The following is a 20,492-nucleotide window of genomic DNA, read 5'->3' as shown; positions in this document are numbered from 1 at the left end:
GCAATGGTGATGAGTTTGATCACGGAAGTAATACATGTGATAGTTTTGCACATGACACAGAACACTGGCCCACTATACCTGTGGTACAGCCCCACAGGCCGGTATCATCAGTGATACGAAGCCAGGACAGCGCCAAACGACCGGTTTTTTTCGGACACCAACTGGGAAGTTACACTTCATTTTAATTTTTATTCATCTGTGAAAATGATTAGTCTAAATGCTCACAAATGTAGCCTGAACGATCTTCCAACAGGAATGATAATTAAAACATGCCTGCATGTTCCAGGTCATCCGATAAATTAAGAGTTCAATTCTATAGCGTCAGGTACTATAGTAACGGCACACGGGCTCGGACTGGGAAGAAACTTCGGCCCTGATTTTAAAAGTGAGCATTAAACAATTATAACTAATTTCAGTTAAATTATTTATTCCATAATAAACAAATCTATCCAAAATAGTCTTATTTTTATTATAATAATATATAATATAGTTTTCCAAACGCGCATGCGCCTTTACGTATCCCCATGCACTGTAACGGTTTTTTTTCCCCGTCGCGCCACGGAGGTCGTTTGTGAGGAGTTTTGGCGGGCAGGCGTGAATTGTCAGAAGGTAATTTATAAGTTTTTTTGATGCTGCTGTTGCTGTTTATTTGCTATTTACTCGTATTTTAACATATTATTTATCTTAGCCGTAAAAAATTCTCGACGGTTTTGCGGACCACGTTTTAAAATTTCCTGTCAGAAAGTTATCAGATTAGATTGTTAGTTAATTTACGTCTCAGTACACAGTGGTGTGCAGCGGTTGTTATATCAATGTGTTCAGTTTGTTTTTTAAAGTAGGCCTATCAATTTTTCCATGTTCTCATTGAAGAGGACACTTCATTTTTCAGTGATCCAGAAAGACAGCTTGAAAGGGGAGATCGTTGTAGAAGGTACAATAATTTTCCTACCCCGTTTCATTGCTATGACTTAAGCACAGATTTCAAGCTTAGAATTTCTGCATTATAGAATAAAAATGTGTACTCTCTGCGGTTTATCTAATCCATTAGCATCTGTGTTTTTTGTGTATGTTGTCTAAAGATTGTAATTTTCTATTATGGCTGTGCGATATGTCCAAACTCTCATGTAACATTTTAGGTCATTTCATATCTCGTTGATACATATCATGATATAGCACATTTTCTGTAGGTTCAGAGCATAGTTTATGTAAAATGATCACATGGATAGACTTATGTCTTGTTAACTCTCATTTGTCTAGTGTATCATTCAAATGTATCAAATAGCTTAAATGCATTACCACTAACTGTGATTTGCAACACAATGTAATAAATGACAGAATATTTTATAAAACAATTAGTATTTTTCTGTCGTTACATCTTCATTTTGCACAGCCCTATTTATAATTATAGTATACACATTTTTTCAATAGACCAAACAAGAGATTGGAGGAGCTGGGCCATGGCTGCGGTAGTGTAGCTGTAAAAAAAGATGTCCATCCCTACCCAAACCTCCTCCTCGTCCAGTATTGACCTCTATTACCGAACACACTTCATCCTCTTCTGAACAACCTCCTTCTTCTCCTACTGCTGCATGTTCAGAGTCTCCCCAGCCAGCAGTAAATGAGCTACCAATGAGTTCTGCGACAGCAGTGTCACATAACAGTCAACGTTATTCAACCTCAGTACTCATTCCAGGTATGGTTGCACATGGTTTGTCACAAAGTAATTCCATACCATAATGCACAAGAGTCCTTGTGCAGGCCTGGCCACCAGACGCTCGCCATCGAGCCCCACCCCCAGGCCTGGCTCCAGGGGGGGGCCCCGGTGACCCGCGTCAGAGCGAGGGAAAACGTGAATCAATGTTTTTACTCATCATAAGGGGTCTGATGAGCCACACTTCGTCTGGTTCCTCACCCAGGACCTGTTTGCCTTGGGTGACCCTATCAGTAGCATAAAGCCCTGGGCAACTTAGCTCCTGGGATCATTGGAACACGCAAACCCCTCTACCACGATAAGGTGTCGGCTCCAGGAGAGGTTGCACCAGGAGAGGTTGCAGGAACTGTTAAGGAAATAATTTGTATCATCATTTTTTCTGTTAGTCTCTATGCCTATAATGTTGCAGACCTGACTCACATATACACAATGATTAACCTTCCACTCATAAAATACTTTTTTTAATGAATACAGGCAAAGTTGTTAGTACAGTCTGAGTTAAAAAGTGACATAAAAAGTTAAGTGAAGTAAGACTACTAAAATCCCTCTTTATAAATGTATCAACCTTTGCAGACTGTCTACCTGGGAACTGTTGGAGGTGGAGATGTAGCATCTACAACCAGGCGTGTGATGTCAACTCTCATGACCAATGAGCTAGCTACACAGCTAAACTGGATGGGCCATGGAGAAAAACAAGGCTTTTGAAGCCTAAAACTCTGTATAGTTGTCTGCGGTAAGATTTACTCTGGATTTTAGAGCCTCAGCTTCTTAATTTACACTGGGCAGAATATTTTAATTTGTACTTCAGCTTTTGATGAACAAGAAATTTCTCAGTTGCAAACTATACGTTTGCCCACAATGGGCCAGCATTTTGGGGCCAATGTCGTGCCGATGTGCAAATTCCAATCGGGCCAATGTAGGCTGCCCACTTGGGGCCCGGCGACCCATAACGCCTCAGAGGCTCAGCTGACACTTGCCAAATCTGAGCTAGTGAGGGCCACAGAGGTTAAGCCGGTGTTTGCCGTAACTCAGCGTGTGTGCGCCTCAGAGGCTGGGCCGGACTTTATGCCATAACCCAGCGTGTGCGCACCTCAGAGGCTGAGCCAGACATTATGCCGTGACTCAGCTTGTGCGAGCCTCAGAGGCTGGGCCGGACTTTGCCGTAACTGAACTTGGGCAGTCGCATCGGGTCTCGGACAAACGGGGTTGAGTAAGAGGCTGGAAGAGAATGTTAGTTAGAATAACCCCAGTCTCTGAGAAACATGCAGAGGTTAACAAAGTCAGACAGCCAAGAAGTAATCAAAAACACAGTTTATTAACAATTAATATATAACACATCAATTTAACTAAATATAACATTAAGGTCATTTTAACCCCACCGAGTTGGGGTGAGGTGTCTTGTCGGAGCCAGTGGACTTTTGCTTCAGGACACTGGTTGGAACATTACCGGCTTGCCAGAGGCTTGCCAGAGCCGGCGGCCTTAAAGGTGTTTCGCAAAGTCCTCCCCCTTCCTGATGGAGGCCTTCAGCTCCTCCAGGGCTTCCGCCACCAGTTTCCTGCAATATTATAAGATCCCCTACATAAAGTCGCTGACTTGAAGCTAAGGAGATCATATTTAATTCTGAAGCTTGACTTTTAAAAAAAATCCATCGCAAATCAAATCACAACATCTGTCAGAAAAATCACAATTAACCTTTCTGCCTCACACACCAAAAAACAACACGGCCAAAGAAAAATAGTTCGTAAGAGTTTATTTACAGTACATTACAGGACAGTAAAAGTTTGCCACAGTCACATTTTGCTCATTCCCATCAGTCCGGGAATAGGTCTGCAGTACAAAAGTAGTCCAGCAAACAGCTTCCTTGTGAAGGGAGGACTTTTAGTGCGCCTCCCCTTGACCTGGCGTGTTTCTTACAAAGTCCTCCCCCTTCCTGATGGAGGCCTTCAGCTCATCCAAGGCTTCCACCACCAGTTTCCTGCAATATTATAAGATCCCCTACATAAAGTCGCTGACTTGAAGCTAAGGAGATCATATTTAATTCTGAAGCTTGACTTTTAAAAAAAATCCATCGCAAATCAAATCACAACATCTGTCAGAAAAATCACAATTAACCTTTCTGCCTCACACACCAAAAAACAACACGGCCAAAGAAAAATAGTTCGTAAGAGTTTATTTACAGTACATTACAGGACAGTAAAAGTTTGCCACAGTCACATTTTGCTCATTCCCATCAGTCCGGGAATAGGTCTGCAGTACAAAAGTAGTCCAGCAAACAGCTTCCTTGTGAAGGGAGGACTTTTAGTGCGCCTCCCCTTGACCTGGCGTGTTTCTTACAAAGTCCTCCCCCTTCCTGATGGAGGCCTTCAGCTCATCCAAGGCTTCCACCACCAGTTTCTCCTCAAAGGCAGAGAGCTTCCCCAGGCCCAGGTTCCTCTTCACTCCTTGTCCACCAAGGAGGAGAGGGGTGGAGAAGTATGTGCATTCGTGATCCTCAGACCTGACGAATGCACACTCCACGACCCCCTCTTTGCCATTCATGGCATCCAGCAGAGACAAGGCGAACCTTGCCCCTGCGTATGCCATGGAGAGGGTGGCAGAGCCTGCCCCAGCCTTTGCCTCAACCACCTCCGTGCCTGCCTCCTGGATCCGGCCCGTCAGGGTGGCCAGCGTATCTAATTTTTAAGAATTTCCGAAGTGATGGGAACAGTGGAGTTTACCGGGTTGGTGATGACACATAACATTGCGTCAGGGCAGTTGCGGGCACAGGTATCTGCCAGGGTGGCCACGATGGAGGCGTTTGTGTCAAATAGATCATCTCGCGTCATCCCCGGCTTCCTGGGCACTCCAGCAGGGATGACGACAACTTCACTCCCCTTCAGTGCTTGCGGGAGTTGCTCTGGGCCGACGTAGCCAGTCACCTGCGCCCTGGTCTCGATGTGGCTGAGGTCTGCAGCCACTCCGAGGGTGTGGACGACGTCGTAAAGGGAGAGCTGACTGACCAGGGGACTGCTCTTCAGGAGCAGTGACAGGGGCTGGCCGATGCCCCCGGACGCACCCAGCACTGCCACCTTGGCATTGTTCTGGGAAGAGGTGCATAAGCTACGAGCGATGCTTGCAGCTGATCTTGCGATGCGGGAAAACATTCTGACTACTGGTTTGCTGGTAGGATTAAAACAAAATAGAAAGTATGTAGATTCTCCCTTAGCAACGGCACTGACATCCTCTACCACGGCTCCCGGTCGAGAGCGACAAAAACTCTTGACTAAAGAACCGAACTGAATTGAAGTTCAAACAAGTGCACAGTTAGTCCTTGCTGCAGAAAATGTCACTCTGAGATGATCATCCAAAGGGTTCCTGTCTTCCAAAGTGTGCTGTCAAGAACAAATTAAATTATGTCAGTTAAAGAGATTATGTTAATCATGTACACAGATTGTTTCTCAGTAAACGTGACATTAATTAGTGTCAATAACAATAGAGGTCGACCGACATATTGGCCGGCCGATATTTGGCATTTTTTTTAATACTACGAGTGTAGTACGCCGATTTACAGACAGGCACGTCTGCGGGCAGCCCAGTGTTACTGTTGCTTCTGGTTTTTTTTTTTCTTGTGTCGGACAGTTTCACTCCGTGTGTGTGGGGCGGAGCAGGCAGATCTCTGCAGCGTGTTTGAGAGAACGGAGATTCGAACAATGTGTCAGACGTCTAGATGAAAAGTGCACGACTTTGCGCTGTTGGTTTCCTCATTAAACATGTCTATCTTTTATACGGGCTTATCCGTCGAAAACGTCACAATCACTAGGGGCTTACGTTGTCCTTGCATACAAGGCTGTGTAATACGACAGAGTTATTTTATTTTCTGCGATCGCTAGATTCTAATTGTGAATTTGGCTTGTAAGCCATCTGTCTGCTAACAACATAAGCAACATGTTAGTGAAAGGTTTTGGGCCTTGTACACTACTCATCATACCACGATGCACTTAGTTACTAGTGTTTTTTTTTCTTTCAAAATGTATTAGAGTGTAATTGTTTTAATGTGCATGGAATACTGGAATTGTAGAATGAATTGAAGATGAAAGCACTGTAATAAAAATGCTAACCTTGCATTTCTTCTTCTGCTTTAGTAATTGCTATCTAATGGCTGTGAGGGACGGGTGGGGCAAGGAAGACTCAGGGACCGGAAGTGGGATTAACCCTGGGGAACCCAGAGCACCTTATCATTATAGGAAAAATATCTCCATTGGCTAAAATGATCATACAGACCCAGTGAACTCAAAAACAGGTGTTTTGTAAAAAAAATAACCCTTTCCCAGTCCATGTTATGAAATGTGCCATATACGACCCGCTGGACTGTTCATGCTCTTCCAACTTGTTAATTTGTTAATGTAAAGGGGCAGCATGTGGCTCAGTGGGCTAAGCCTGTGTGCTTGTAATCACAAGGTTGCCGCTTCAAACCCAGCCTCAGCATGTCTGCGGGTCCTTGAGCAAGGCCCTTAACCCCCAGCTCCCTGGGCGCTGCCATGGACTGCTTGCTTGCAAAGACCAAGTTGAGGGAGGCGTAAAAAAAAAAGACAATTTCCCCACGGGGATTCATAAAGTGATGACTATTATTAAATTTCACCTATGAAATAAGGACAGAAAAGAAGGAGAAACCAAATCTTTGCAACATTCTCATTTGCAAAATGCATTTATTGAGTTTTCCTTTTCATCATTCACCATGTGCTGGCAATAAGACACATGCTTCAAACATGCCAAACCATCAAGAAACAGGTCAAGTGAACGGACCTGCAAAAAGGTGCACTACACACAGAAAGTTTACCTGTGGTGGGTTGTAAGGTCTGGTGTACCACATGTATTCCCTCTGTTTTTGAGGCTGATGTTGAGCACATGGAACATGATCATCACAGTTGCCAGAAAAGTTTCAAAACATCCAAAACCTAGTTGTACATGTTCTATAACATCTAAACATTATAACTGATGATGCAAAATTTCTGCCACTTACCTATTCACAGCTTGACAGGTGAATCTCAAAACGCGTTAGGGGCCATATTTATTGTGGAAAAAAATCTGGTTAATTGAGTCAGTAATCACTAAATGTCACTGTTACTGGTTCAATGGGCTGTAAAGCAAAAAAAAAAAATTCTTAACTTTGATGAGTGGGTTGAATGTAAGGCAGAAATAAAAGGAAGGGTTGTATATGACCCTGTGGGTTCCCCAGGGTTAACACTCAAGGTCGCTTCACAAAGAATAAAACAACAATAAAGTTAATGACAATAAAAGTACTGAACACAGTAAAATCAAATGACAAGACAAATTAGGATATAACAGTAATACTTATAGTACTACTATAAGTATTACTGCATTACTATAGTGGGTATGCCAGCCTAAAGAGATGTGTTTTAAACGCAATTTTAATTTGTATTATTGAGTCCAATTGACAGATGTTTACATTTTTAAATGGTGTCAATGTATATCTTACTGATGAAGAGGCTGATTATTTCCAGATTCTGTAGTGGTAGTTTTCCCCGTTGTCCTTTAAATGAATACTTGGACCACAGTTTGTTGGTGGCCACCTTCATCATATTTCTTATGTGGGCTTTTAATCCATTACCCCCAGGTATATGATCTGCAAACAAATCAAAAATGTAATCAAAAAAACATTTTGTAACAGTTTGGTTTTGTCTACCGTTAGTTATGTTTCTTTGTGAACTCTCTTTTGTTCATTGCATGTTTCTGCGTTTATGAATATAGTTAAAATTTACTTTGAGTCTATTTTGCTTGTTGAAAATTCATCAGTCACCTTGTTGTTAGGTGTTGTATTGTATTCTAGATTATATCTGTCTAACATTGTATGCTTTTTACTTACAAATACTTGATATTAATGAAAGATGGATGCATACTGAACACTATAACTATCAAACTCACTATTTTTCTTCTAAACTCCTTATCTGAGGTTGCTTTAGAGCAGAGACTATTAAGTTCCTCTACTGTATCAGCTGCAGAGGGCAGAACATCTTCCAGCTCATCCCGTGTTCCTGGCTGTGATATGAGCAGCCTTTGAAGGAGAGATGTGTGCTGTCTTTGATTCAGCCCACAGGAACAGTTACCTAATCTTAAAGAACAATCAATGTTGAACTGATAGAGACAAAGTTTTAATATGAAAAAAGACAAAAGGCCGTAAGGTCCATATTGGTCAGTCTTTCTCATGATGGTGGGTAAATCTGGGGTGGTTCTTATGGTCCTCATATGAGTGCACTTTAAGATAGGGCAGATATGGGCCGCCCATCTTTGTTCCTGTGTGCCACCCATACAGGCTTGTAATCAGGGGAGAGATGAAGTCACAGTCATGTAACTGGTGTCAGTTTAACACTAAGACTTAGTTAAGTTTAACACTGTAATAACAATACTGACAGTACTGTCTGCATTCCAAAATTGTGGTGAGTTAGAAAGTAAGAGAAAAGTAATTAAATATCTTCGCCAATTTAGAATAACCTAAAATTAAGTGAGTAAATAAGTAAAAAGTATATAATTAATCGCGGTTCATTTAAAATCTTCACTCTGGAGGAGTCTGCGGACGGATTGGATAACCTATTTACTTTCATCGACGAGTGTTTTGACCGGATTATAATGGGGAAACCAAAGCCTCTCACCGAGACTCCGACCACCAGCAAAACCGCTTCATCCACCAAGAGGAGCAGACCCGAGGATTCACCCGAGGCGGCCTCCCCACCTAGGGAAGACCTGGCAAACATTCTGGACTCCATTGATAAGAGGCTATCGAGCTTCGACGCACGTATGTCCCTATTAGAAATTCTCCATAGGGAATTCCAGGCGATGCGTGAGTCTCTGGAGTTCAGCCAGAAACAGGTGGAGACGCTCGCTAAAGAGAACGCAGCTCTCAGAGAGTCCGTGAAATCCCTCACAGAGGGCCTGGGCCAGCTCTCGTTAGAAAACAAGAAAATCAAAGAAGCGGTTTTGGACCTCCAGGCGAGAAGCATGAGGGACAACCTCGTTTTTGCAGGCATCCCAGAAGCAGCGGACGAAAATCCCGAAACCACGGTGAAGAACTTCATCCATAAACAGCTCAAACTTCCAGCGGAGACCACAAGTAACATCACCTTCCATCGTGTGCACCGCCTTGGAGGTAAAAGACCCGACGGCCACAGACCACGACCCATCGTGGCAAAATTCGAGCACTACAAGCAAAAAGAGGTGGTTAAAAGCCGAGGCAGGGAACTGACGGGGACGAACTTTAGTGTCAACGACCAGTTCCCTAAGGAGATCCTGGAGCGACGCCGGGTCCTGTTTCCCGTGAGGAAGCGTCTCATAGACGGAGGTTCGCGAGCGGTCATCACCGTGGACAGGTTGTATGTCAACGGACAACTTTACCGCGACCGGGATACTACCCCCTGGCTATACTAGAGTAAAATAATCCGGGGGAAAAAAAAAAAAAAACCCCGCTAACTTTTCCAAGGTATGTCTCCGTTAATATAATAACTGCTGGTCTCAAAGCATAGCCTGAGGTAAGATGTGCCCACGTCTTAATAGTGACTGCACCCCGCTTTTTCTCTCTCTCTTCTTTAATTCAGCTGTTATTTTCTCTCCTCTTTTCTTCTTCTCTCTTCTCCTATATATAACGTATAACACCATGATTATGCATAAATGCATCGCACATAACGTACGCACACAAGCAGCACATAAACAGACCATACATATAGACACATCACACACATATGTACTTCACATGCACACAGAGGTACATAGGCACTTATGCGCACATATAAGTACAGGTGAGCATAGGCACGCACATGCACACGCACAGACACACACACCTAGCAAGCTCCGCACACCCGGCGAGTTAGTTTAAACATGAGCACAATAAGGTTTGTCACATGGAATGTACGTGGTGTCGGCTCCAGAGTAAAGAGGCTAAAAGTTTTTAATCACCTGAAAGATTTACAAGCAGACATTGTCCTCCTACAAGAGACACATCTGTCCAAAACAGCTGCAGATGCACTCACCTCACCAGAGTTCCCTCATGTATATTCAGCTGGATACAACTCAAAACAGAGAGGAGTGGCCATACTGATTAATAAAAAAATACACTTTACTACCATTAACACTATTACAGACCCAGAAGGTAGATTCATTATAGTCAACTTATCTATCCAAAACATGAACATATGTATTGCTAGTATATATGGCCCAAATGTTGACGACCCCTCCTTTTTTCACACTCTTTTCACCTCACTTTCTGATCATTCTGACACCACACTTCTTATAGGAGGGGACTTCAACCTGATTTTTAACCCTGAAATTGATAGGTTTAGTAATGCAGGTAGCTATAGGAACTGGCAATCCCCAGAAATCCTGAAACAATATATGAGGGACCTTGGTCTATGTGATGTTTGGCGTTCTCATCATCCCACTCTTAGAGAATATACTTTTTTCTCGTCTGTACACCGATCATACTCCCGCCTAGACCACTTTCTAATCAGTAGCTCCAAAATGAGGGACACTTCAGCGGTTCAGATCCACCCTATCACTATCAGCGACCACGCCCCAGTCTCCCTCACTCTGACTAACACAAAGGTCACTCCGCCAATCAAACATTGGAGATTTAATACATCATTGCTTAAAGATCAAAATTTTATAAATTGAAGGGTCGATATGTTGCGACCCCTTACTTGGAAGTCTTGTTTATAATTTTTATAGTTTCACCTTTTTATGGTTGTTCTTCACTCACCTGTTCATGTTCAATGCATACTCAGAAGGGGATGTTATCAGATGATTGCTATACAACTGTGAGAATATTGGATTTAAAACACAGGGAAATAAGTGGATTGAAGGAAAAATGAGTAATTACATAAAGGTAGCATCATATAACGTAAATGGGTTACTTAATCCTGTAAAAAGAAGCAAGATTCTGACTAAACTTAAAAAAGAGAAAATTGAGATAGCATTGCTTCAAGAGACCCATCTCAGTTTAATAGAGCATAACAAATTAAATCGGATGGGGTTTAAATATGTTTTTTCCGCGTCTTTTGGATCTGGACGTAGGAGAGGGGTTGCAGTTTTAATTTCTAATAAAGTGACTTATGAGCATCTTACAGAAATAAAAGACAGAGAGGGTAGATACATAATGATAAGAGGTAGAGTGGAGGGCACCTTAGTTACTATTCTTAATGTCTATGCTCCTCCAGGTAGTAAATGTTCCTTTTTTAAGATTTTGATTAATCTAATAGCATCGGAATCGCAAGGCATCTTTCTTTGCGGTGGGGATTTAAATGTTTTATTAGACCCTAAATTAGATTCTTCGAACACTTCCACCCATTTAGCGAGTCCATTAAGAAAACATATAAATACAATGATAAAAGAAATAGGTCTGATTGATGTATGGAGAGACTTTCATCCAGGACATAGAGATTATACTTATTATTCATATCGGCATACATCATATTCAAGAATTGATTACTTTCTAGCGTTTGGACAAGACAAATTTAGAATTAAAAATTGTAACATAGGTTTAATTGACATATCAGATCATGCATTAATATCACTGTATTTAAATTTAGAGATTAAACCAAAAAATACTCTCTGGAGACTGAACTCAGGCATTCTGAACAATAAAGCGATTAGGGAACAACTTGTAGTAGAAATACAACGATATGTGGAGCAGAATGATAATGGTTTAGTTCCGCCCTCTATACTTTGGGACGCATGTAAAGTAGTTCTTAGGGGTAAAATTATAGCCATTACGTCTAAATTAAAGAAAGGTAGACTTGAAAAACATAACAGACTTACGAACAGTCTAAATAAATTAGAATTGGAAAACAAGAAGGATCCTAAAAAAAATTTGTCTCAAGAAATTAAGAAAGTTAGAACAGAGTTGAATTACCTATATACACAAGACATAGAGAAAAAAATAACCTTCTTAAAACAAAAATACTATGAGTCTGGAGGTACAGCAATGAAGGTATTGGCTAGAAAATTACGTAAGCAACAGGCTGATGTGACAATACAGAAGATACAAGACCCAATATCAAAACAGCTATTCCATAAGTCGGAAGATATTCAGAGAGTGTTCGAAAATTATTACAAAAAACTTTATACTCAGGCACAGACTGTAAATTCTGTCGAAATTGATTCTTTTCTTACTCCCTTAAAACTTCCTTTAGTTAGTGGTACCTGGAATGCTGAATTAACTGCGGATATAACTGAGGAGGAGTTAAATAAAGCAATATCCAGGTTTAAAACAAACAAGTCACCGGGGCCAGATGGTTTTTCATCTGAGTGGTATAAGATATTTAGACAACAACTTATCCCTATTTTATTACCAGCATTTAATCATGTTTTGCATGGAAGTGATCTGCCACCCTCGTGGAGAGAAGCCACTATTTCTGTTATTCCAAAGGAGGGGAAAAACAAACAAGAGTGTTCATCATATAGACCAATCTCTGTCCTGAACATGGACTACAAATTGTTTGTCTCAATCCTAGCTAAAAGACTAGAATTGTTAATGCCAGATTTAATTAACTCTGACCAGACTGGTTTTATCCATGGTAGGCAAACACAAGATAACATCAGAAGAACTCTCCAAATTATTAATCATATTCAAGATTCTAAATTACAAGCTGTTCTCCTAAGCCTTGACGCAGAGAAGGCTTTTGACTCTGTCAATTGGCTTTTCCTTAAGGGCATTCTTACCAAATTGAATTTTCACGAGAAATTTATTAAAGTAATCCAAAATATATACTCATGTCCCACCGCGAGGATTAAAATAAATGGTAATTTATCAAAGAACATTGCCCTCGAGAGGGGTACTAGACAGGGGTGCCCTCTCTCTCCTCTGCTCTTCGCATTGTTTATTGAACCTCTGGGGCAATGGATCAGGCAAAATTCTAAAATAAAAGGTATTAACATCAAAGATGATGAACATAAAATAGCATTATTTGCTGACGATATATTAGTTTATCTAAACGATCCAACTGAGTCATTGATTGAGTTAATGGAAACATTAAAAAAGTTTGGCTCTTTTTCAGGATTTAAATTAAATTTTTCAAAAACACAGGTATTGACCTTTAATTATAACCCCCCAGACGAAATTAAAAAGGATTATTCCTTAAAATGGGATCTAGCATTTATTAAATACTTAGGAATAAATATCCCCAAGGATATGAGCAATTTAGGAATGCTTAATTACGATCCTATTAATAAAAGAATAAAACTTGACATTGCAAGATGGAATCTCTTGCCTTTTTTCAACATGAGATCTAGGTTAGATTCTGTCAAGCAAAACATACTTCCAAGACTGCTATATCTATTTCAATCTTTGCCTGTTCCCTTGCCCAAAAAACAATTCTCAGAATGGGACAAATTGATCTCCAGATTCATATGGCAAGGCAAGAAACCAAGGGTAAAATTTAAAACCCTCCAGTTGAGTAAAGATAAAGGAGGGGTTGCGCTTCCATGTTTACAAAAATATTTTTGGGCGGCACAGTTAAGAGTAATAGTTTGTTGGTGCAACCCAGAGTATCAAGCAAGGTGGAAGGACATAGAGTTTGACTGGTTTGACGGGATCCCTATTCAAGCTATCATTGTGGATGATCATTTAATTAAAAACAAGAAAGAAAATCAATGGATTAAGGTAACATTTAAAAATTGGTTTGAGATTATTAAAGTCTATAATCTAAAAGATTTTGTGAATGTTTTGAAATGGCCATCGTATGATTCCGATTTTAAACCAAATACACTAGATATGCGTTTCAAAATATGGGCTAAGAAAGGGATCACTGCTTACTGTTCCATTATGTATAAAGGACAATTATTAGATTTTAATTCTCTAAAAGAAAACTTTATGTCACGCCCCGCTCCGTCCGCTCCCGATGTGTGCCACGCCCACCTCATTACACCCTCCGTTCTACCTGAGGTGCACGCCGCGGTTGCGCCCCCTGTTGGCCACGTGCTGGTGGTGCCTGCTGCGGCGCCCCCTGTTGGCCACGTGCTGGTGGTGCCTGCTGCGGCGCCCCCTGTTGGCCACGTGCTGGTGGTGCCTGCTGCGGCGCCCCCTGTTGGCCACGTGCTGGTGGTGCCAGCAGCTGCGTCTGAGGTCCCGGTGCCGCCTCCGCCTGCACCCACACGCACCGAGGCGCTCCCTGCTGGACACATGCCCGCGGCCCTGCCTGAGGCCGCTTCCCCAGTCCTGCCCGCAGCTCTGGCTGCCCCGCCTGAGGCCCTGACTCCCTCGCCATTACCCCGGCAAGGCCGATGCCCCCCAGGACCCCGACTCTCCGTCTCCAGCAAGGGACGGGGACATAGGCGTAGGACCCGGGTCCCGCCCTCCCTGCCCCCTGGCTCGCCCGTTCGGCCCCTGGCTGTGGCTCGGTGGCTGCCTGCGGGTCCTGCGCCTCGGGGTCGGCGGTCGCCGCCGGGTCCCCCCCTGGATCCTCGGTGCCGGTCCTCGGTCCCGCCTCCGGCTCCTTGTCGGCCGCCTCCGGGCCCCCCTGCTCCGGCTTGGCGTCGGACGGCGCCTTCGCCGGCTCCGGCTGCGCCTCCGCCTGCCGCGGCTTCCCCCTCCTGCCTGCCTTCCCTGGTGTTCCCTCCTGCTCCCTCCGTGTCCCCTCCGTCACTCCCTCGTCCCGTTCCCTTGGCCCCTGGGTGGTCCCCTCCTGCTCCCTTCTCCCTCTCCCCTGCGGCCCCTCCGGCCGCTGCCCGTCGCCCGCCTGGGTTCCTTCGGGCGCCCTTTGTTCCTCCTCCGTTCCCTCCTGGCCCTTTCGTTCCGCCTGTCTTTGTTCCTGGTCCCTCTGTTCCTCCTCTGTGCACTCCTGGCCCCTTCGTGTCGCCTGTGGGTGTCCCCTTTGTGTCTCCTTTTTCTTTCTGCCTGTCTGCGTTCCCCGTCCTCTGTCGCGTCCTGTCCTTCTTCTCGTCCTTGTTTCTGTTTTGTGTTTCGGTCCTGTTTCCCTGGTCTCGTTGATGGTTTTTGCTTTTTGTCTTTCAGGTCTTGTTCCCTCGTCCCGTCCGTCGCCTCCTCTCGGGCGCGCCCGGTGGGCGCGCCTTTGGGGGGGGGTTATGTCACGCCCCGCTCCGTCCGCTCCCGATGTGTGCCACGCCCACCTCATTACCTCCTGTTTTGCCCTGATTGTTCTAACCTGTGGCTTGTTGTCCGTGGCTTGTCTAGTGTATTTAGTCCTTGTCAGAGTCAGTTATCCCCAGATCAGTCATTGTGTAGTGTCCGTTGGTGTCCGTGCTTGTACGTCTGCCTTCTATTAAACCCCGTTACCCTGACTACCTGGCTACGCTCGCCTGCTTCCTGCCTGCTCTACCCGCGAGCGTGACACTTTAGTTTAGAATCCGAAGACTTTTTCAGATACCTCCAGCTCAGGCATCATTTTTGTCAGAAAATTAAAAAAGGGATTGATGAAGATCCAAATAAGAGTGCTCTTGTTAAAATATTCTCCTCAGCTTACAAGGCTGAACCAATGTTTAAGACTATTACAAAACTTTATAGAGCTTTGATGGATTTAAAAGGAGATTCATCCTTATACATTAAAGAAAGATGGGAGAAAGAAAGTGGGATTATCCTCTCAACCGAGGATTGGAAAAATATATGTAAACAACAATGGGCAACTTCCCGTTCTCCATATTGGAGAGAATTTTGCTGGAGAAATATTATTAGGTCTTTCCTTACCCCAAAACAGAAAAATAATTTTCAAGGCAACTCAAATTGTTGGAGACATTGTGGTTCACAGGATGCTAACCATTTTCATATATTTTGGGGATGTCCTAAAATTAAATGTTTTTGGACAGATATACATAAGGTATTAGAAAGTATTTTAAACATTAAAATTGATTTTAGCTTTGAGGTACTTTATATGGGCTCAGTATCAATGGTCTCTTGGGAAAGGAAAAACAAATATATGTACAGAATAATTCTTGCTTCAAGTAAAAAAGCCATTACTAGATGCTGGCATACACCTAATCCGCCACAAATACAGGACTGGATTGATATTGTAAAAAGTCTGTTTATAATGGAGAAAATTACTTTCTGTATGAATAATCAAAAAGATATATTTGTTGATTTTTGGTCCAAGTGGATCGAGTACATAACTCCTATTGAACCAAATGTTTTTTTGTTATAGAATCTGTTTTATGTGTGGCTATCATCTATACATCCCCTTTCTTTTGTAAATAGTTTTTTGTATAATTGAGAGATAACCTAAAGAGATATATTGATTTGTTGTATGACATGAAGTGCTTTTTGATAATACACAAGCTGTAATTGTTGTAAGTGTGGCAAAGGTCATAAACAGATGTATTGGACTGTATCTCTTTTCAATAAAAACTTAAATTAAAAAAAAAAAAATTTTTATAAATTATTTCAACCAGGAGTGGGCACTATACCTGGAGGACAATGACACACCAGGAATCTCAGCTTGTGTTCTTTGGGAGGCAGGGAAAGCAGTCATGCGAGGTAAGATAATCTCTTATTCCTCACATAAGAAAAGAGCAGAGAATTCACTAATATTAGAACTGGAGCAAAAGATTAAAACTTTAGAAAGTGAATATGCAGCCACGTCCCAGGAATTCATTCTGGATGAATTAAGGAAAACAAAACTTAAATTAAACGAGATTAATGATAAAAAAACACAGTTCTTGGTGCAAAGGCTTAGACTGGAAAATTTCGAACAAATCAACAGATCAGGTAGATTTTTAGCCAACCAATTAAAGCTTAACAAGGAAAAAATAACAATCTCTTCCGTAAAAGACCGATTAGGTAACATTACACATGACCCAGATGAAATAAACAATACCTTTAGAAATTTCTATGAAAATTTATATAAGTCACAGATTGATCCACCACAGGCTGATATTGATGAATTCCTTAACAATATAAATCTTCCAAAATTACAGGAAGATCAGGTAATGGCACTGGAGGCACCCATTTCAGTGGCAGAACTCCATGATGCCCTTCAGCATATGGCCAACAATAAGGCTCCGGGACCAGATGGTTTTCCAGCAGAATTCTATAAAGAATTTTGGACTACGTTAGAGCCCACTTTCCATAGAATGGTATGTCATATTAAAGAAAGCGGCGAATTACCTTTGACTATGAACTCGGCCAATATTAGTTTACTCCTAAAACCAGGTAAGGACCCCACGCTCCCATCTAGTTATCGTCCCATATCACTAATAAACACAGATCTTAAATTAATATGTAAAGCTTTAGCAAAAAAACTGGAGAAAGTCACCCCTTTCATAATACACCCTGATCAAACAGGCTTCATCAAAGGTAGACAGTCGGCAGCCAACACACGCAGGTTAATTAACTTAATGGATTACTCTACCATCAACAAACTAGAAACTACAATTATTTCTTTAGATGCAGAAAAGGCTTTTGACAGGGTAAATTGGAAATTTCTTATTGCAGCACTAAATAAATTTGGGTTTGGATCATCTTTTATTAACTGGATTAAAATTCTATATAGCTCTCCTAATGCATCAGTCAGGACAAACGACCAAACTTCACCAAGCTTTCTTCTCCAGAGGGGTACTAGACAAGGCTGCCCACTCTCCCCCTCTCTCTTTGCTATTTTTATTGAACCTCTAGCAGCCATAATAAGACAAAATAGAGATATTACAGGTATTCAAATTAAAAATGAGCTTCATAAGATAAGTCTTTATGCAGATGATGTATTAATTTTCCTTCCAAACTCTCAATCCTCCCTATCTCACACAATTTCAGTCATAGAAAGATTTTCATCAATCTCTGAGTATTCCATCAACTGGTCAAAATCCACAGTCCTGCCTATAAACTGCGATTTTCAAAATGCACCAAATACTACATTACAATCAGGAAATATCAAATATTTAGGTATAAATATTTCCCCCAGGCTGTCAGACCTGCAAAAATTAAACTTTACTCCACTACTTAAAACAATAGAAGACGATCTTATACGGTGGAAAACCCAGCCCATATCACTCATGGGGAGGGTGGCCTCTATTAAAATGATGGTACTACCCAAAATTAACTATTTGTTCTCAATGATCCCCTATAAACCCTCTTCTGCCTGGTTCAATTCATTAAATTCACACATTTCCAAATTTCTATGGCGGGATAAACCACCAAGAATTAGTATAAAAACCTTACAAAAGACTAAACAATGCGGAGGTTTAGATTTGCCAAATTTTTACTACTACTTTCTTGCCAATAGATTACAATATGTTTTGAAATGGATTAATCCAAGCCCGCTAGACAGACTATGGCTAAATATAGAACAGGAGTTCTGTGATAATTTAGATATCTCCGATTTGCCTTTTATCAGCTCTAGTATTAAACACCATAAATGTTTCCTAAGCATTAATATTAGAACATCTCTGACCGCCTGGTGGGACTTTCTTAAATTAAACAAATCCTCGCTAACCCCATGCCAACGAACGCCCATCTGGAACAATCCAGACATCCTACTGAACAAGAAAGTATTAAATTTCACTGTATGGAGGGATAAAGGTATACGGTATCTAGAGCATATTATCCAAAATGGACAATTTATTCCATTTGAAGAACTTGTTTCACAGTACAATATTCAGAGAAGCAAGTTTCTAGAGTACCACCAACTTAAATATATACTGCGGGTTAAATACGGACATGATGAATTAAATCTACAATTACCTACAAAGGTAACCCAACTACTGAGAATCCATGCGCCTAAAACAATGTCAAAAATATACAGATCATTGTCAGATTTAAACGACTCAATATCTCTCCCAACCTCAAAATGGGAAATTGATTTATCGATTAGTATAGACCAGAGCATCTGGACACAAATATGTTTAAATACTTTTAGAATGACCAAAAAACCCAATCTGCAACTCATACAATATAAGACTCTCCATAGAACACACTACACAGGACAAAGGATGTTCAAGATGGGCCTCATAGAATCCGACACCTGCCCTTATTGCACAAATAATGCACCAGACAACTATATGCACGCTATGTGGGAATGCACAGCTGTTCACCTATTTTGGCAGAGGGTATGCGAAGACTTATCTACGTATTTAGGGTATAATATTCCGGCCTCCCCGAGATTATGCTTGCTAGGCGATGTAAGCAATATGGATCTGGAGGGTAGTGCAACACAAATGGTTCTCACCGCCCTGTGCATCGCCAAGAAAACTATTCTTGTGAATTGGAAATCAAAAAACAATTTGAGTATTAATCAATACAAAGGTCTCTTGTTGGACCACATTAGTATGGAGCGAATGTCTGCTTCCTCCAAGAATCAATTAGCCAATTTCAACTCTCTCTGGTCCCCAATAATTGACTCCATCACTTAGTGGGTGTGTGGGGTCATGGCTTTGCTGTTCCTTGTGTCCCTTGGATGGTGGGGGGGCTCTGGGGGGTGTGGGTGCCGGTGGCTCCATGGGGCTGGGGGCCTGCGGTTCCTGGGCTGGGGGTTGTGGGTCGCCCCTGGGCTGGCGGGGTGGGGGGGGCTGGGGGCGTCTACCCGGTGGGCGCGGGGGGGGCCTGGCGGCCTGGGCGGGGGGCACCGGCCCTGGCCGGGTGGCTAGGGCCTCGTGGGTGCGGGGTGGGGCTCGGGGCTCTGGGGGGCCCGCTAGTGGGGTGGGGGCCTCGTCCGTGCCGGGGGGGCCGGTCTCCCCCTGGGCGCCCCTTCCCATGTGGGACTGACTGGGGTGTCGCTCTGGGAGCCTCTGGGCATGCTGGCCTCTGGGGGGAGGGCACCGGGGCAGGGTATGGAGGGTATAGGTCCCAGGTCAGTCTGTCTGGTGAGTGTAGGTGTTTGTGTGAGAGCGGCTCGTCAGCGAGGCCTTCGCAGATGAGGCTCCAGATACCCCCCTCGGGTTGGGGCGGGGGTGCTGCGGCGGGGGGGGTAGCACCCCCGTGGGCGTTGGCGCCGCGCATCCGGGCGCGTCGTGCTGGATGCCCGCTGCCCTGCTGCATTACCACCTATTCCCCCACAGCCCCCTACAGCCCACACCCACCTACACCACACTCCATATAGGTACTGGGGGGTGATCAGCTAGTCACCCCCCCATCTCTTTTAATTCCACTTTAGACACCACACCCACAACACCACACTGCATCACACAGAGGGAAGGGGGGGGTGACTAGCCACTCACCCCCCTCTGTATTATTTTAATTGCACTTTAGACATACATTCATGTCACACCACTCTTTCACATAGGGCATTGGAGGGTGGGGGGAGCTGTGCAGGTCCTGGGTCGGCTGCCAAAGCAGCCCACAGCTGGACAGCGCGGCTCCCTTCCCCTCTATTTTAACTCCACTTTAGACATTGAGGGCCTGTGGGGGCTGGGGGGGGAGGACCGCAGCTCTGGCTGGGGTATCCATCCCCCACTTGTGTCCCCTCCACATTTTAACTGCACCCTAGCTCCACACACACACCCATTCCCACTGACCAAGGGGGGTGGTGGGCGGACCGGGGGAGTTGGGGGATGGCGGGGGCGGCGGGTGTTGGCTGGCGGGCCCGGGTGCGGGGCGGCGGCGTCCGCGGGGGGCTGCCGGCCTTCGGCGGGGGGCCGCTAGCCTGCGACCTGAGGGGTGGGGGAACAGCCTCTGGAGCCGTCCACTGGACAATTCCAGGGCATCTGCTGTTGGGCCTCGAGATGAGTGTGTGCGTGTGGGCGTGCGTGTCTGTGTGTGTATCTGGTGAGGGTGTGCGTGTTGGGCGTGCGTGTTTGTATGTGTGTATCCGGTGAGTATGCATGCTCTGTTTGTCTGCATGTATGGCCTGGGACGGGGGA

General features: G+C 43.6%; 1 protein-coding gene, 1 long non-coding RNA gene and 1 pseudogene across 2 annotated transcripts; 2 read left to right on the top strand and 1 right to left on the bottom strand.

Moving 5' to 3' along the window:
• The first annotated feature begins 626 nt into the window (after positions 1-626).
• On the top strand, positions 627-3,678 carry LOC140591658 (uncharacterized). Its single transcript, XR_011991940.1, has 3 exons — positions 627-931; positions 1,429-1,693; positions 2,285-3,678. It is a non-coding gene; the product is annotated as an uncharacterized lncRNA (long non-coding RNA).
• A 189-nt stretch (positions 3,679-3,867) lies between these two features.
• LOC140591657 (malate dehydrogenase, mitochondrial pseudogene) lies at positions 3,868-5,775 on the bottom strand (annotated as a pseudogene).
• A 2,411-nt stretch (positions 5,776-8,186) lies between these two features.
• On the top strand, positions 8,187-19,151 carry LOC140591656 (uncharacterized). Its single transcript, XM_072712983.1, has 2 exons — positions 8,187-9,073; positions 16,095-19,151. The coding sequence occupies exons 1-2, from the start codon at positions 8,337-8,339 to the stop codon at positions 16,186-16,188; spliced, it is 831 nt and encodes a 276-aa protein (XP_072569084.1). The 5' UTR covers positions 8,187-8,336; the 3' UTR covers positions 16,189-19,151.
• The last annotated feature ends 1,341 nt before the right edge of the window (positions 19,152-20,492 follow it).

Source organism: Paramormyrops kingsleyae, chromosome 6 (genome assembly GCF_048594095.1).
Source record: "Paramormyrops kingsleyae isolate MSU_618 chromosome 6, PKINGS_0.4, whole genome shotgun sequence".
NCBI classification, from domain to species: domain Eukaryota; kingdom Metazoa; phylum Chordata; class Actinopteri; order Osteoglossiformes; family Mormyridae; genus Paramormyrops; species Paramormyrops kingsleyae.
The sequence above is the reverse complement of the archived record's forward strand: the minus strand, read 5'-3'. Positions and strand labels throughout refer to the sequence as shown.

Excerpts from the sequence above, each read along its gene's own strand:
- LOC140591656 (XM_072712983.1), top strand. The coding sequence starts at position 8,337 with ATGGGGAAACCAAAGCCTCTCACCGAGACTCCGACCACCAGCAAAACC. Across the intron at positions 9,074-16,094 it reads GCGGTCATCACCGTGGACAG|GAGTGGGCACTATACCTGGA; the intron begins GTTGTATGTCAA and ends TATTTCAACCAG.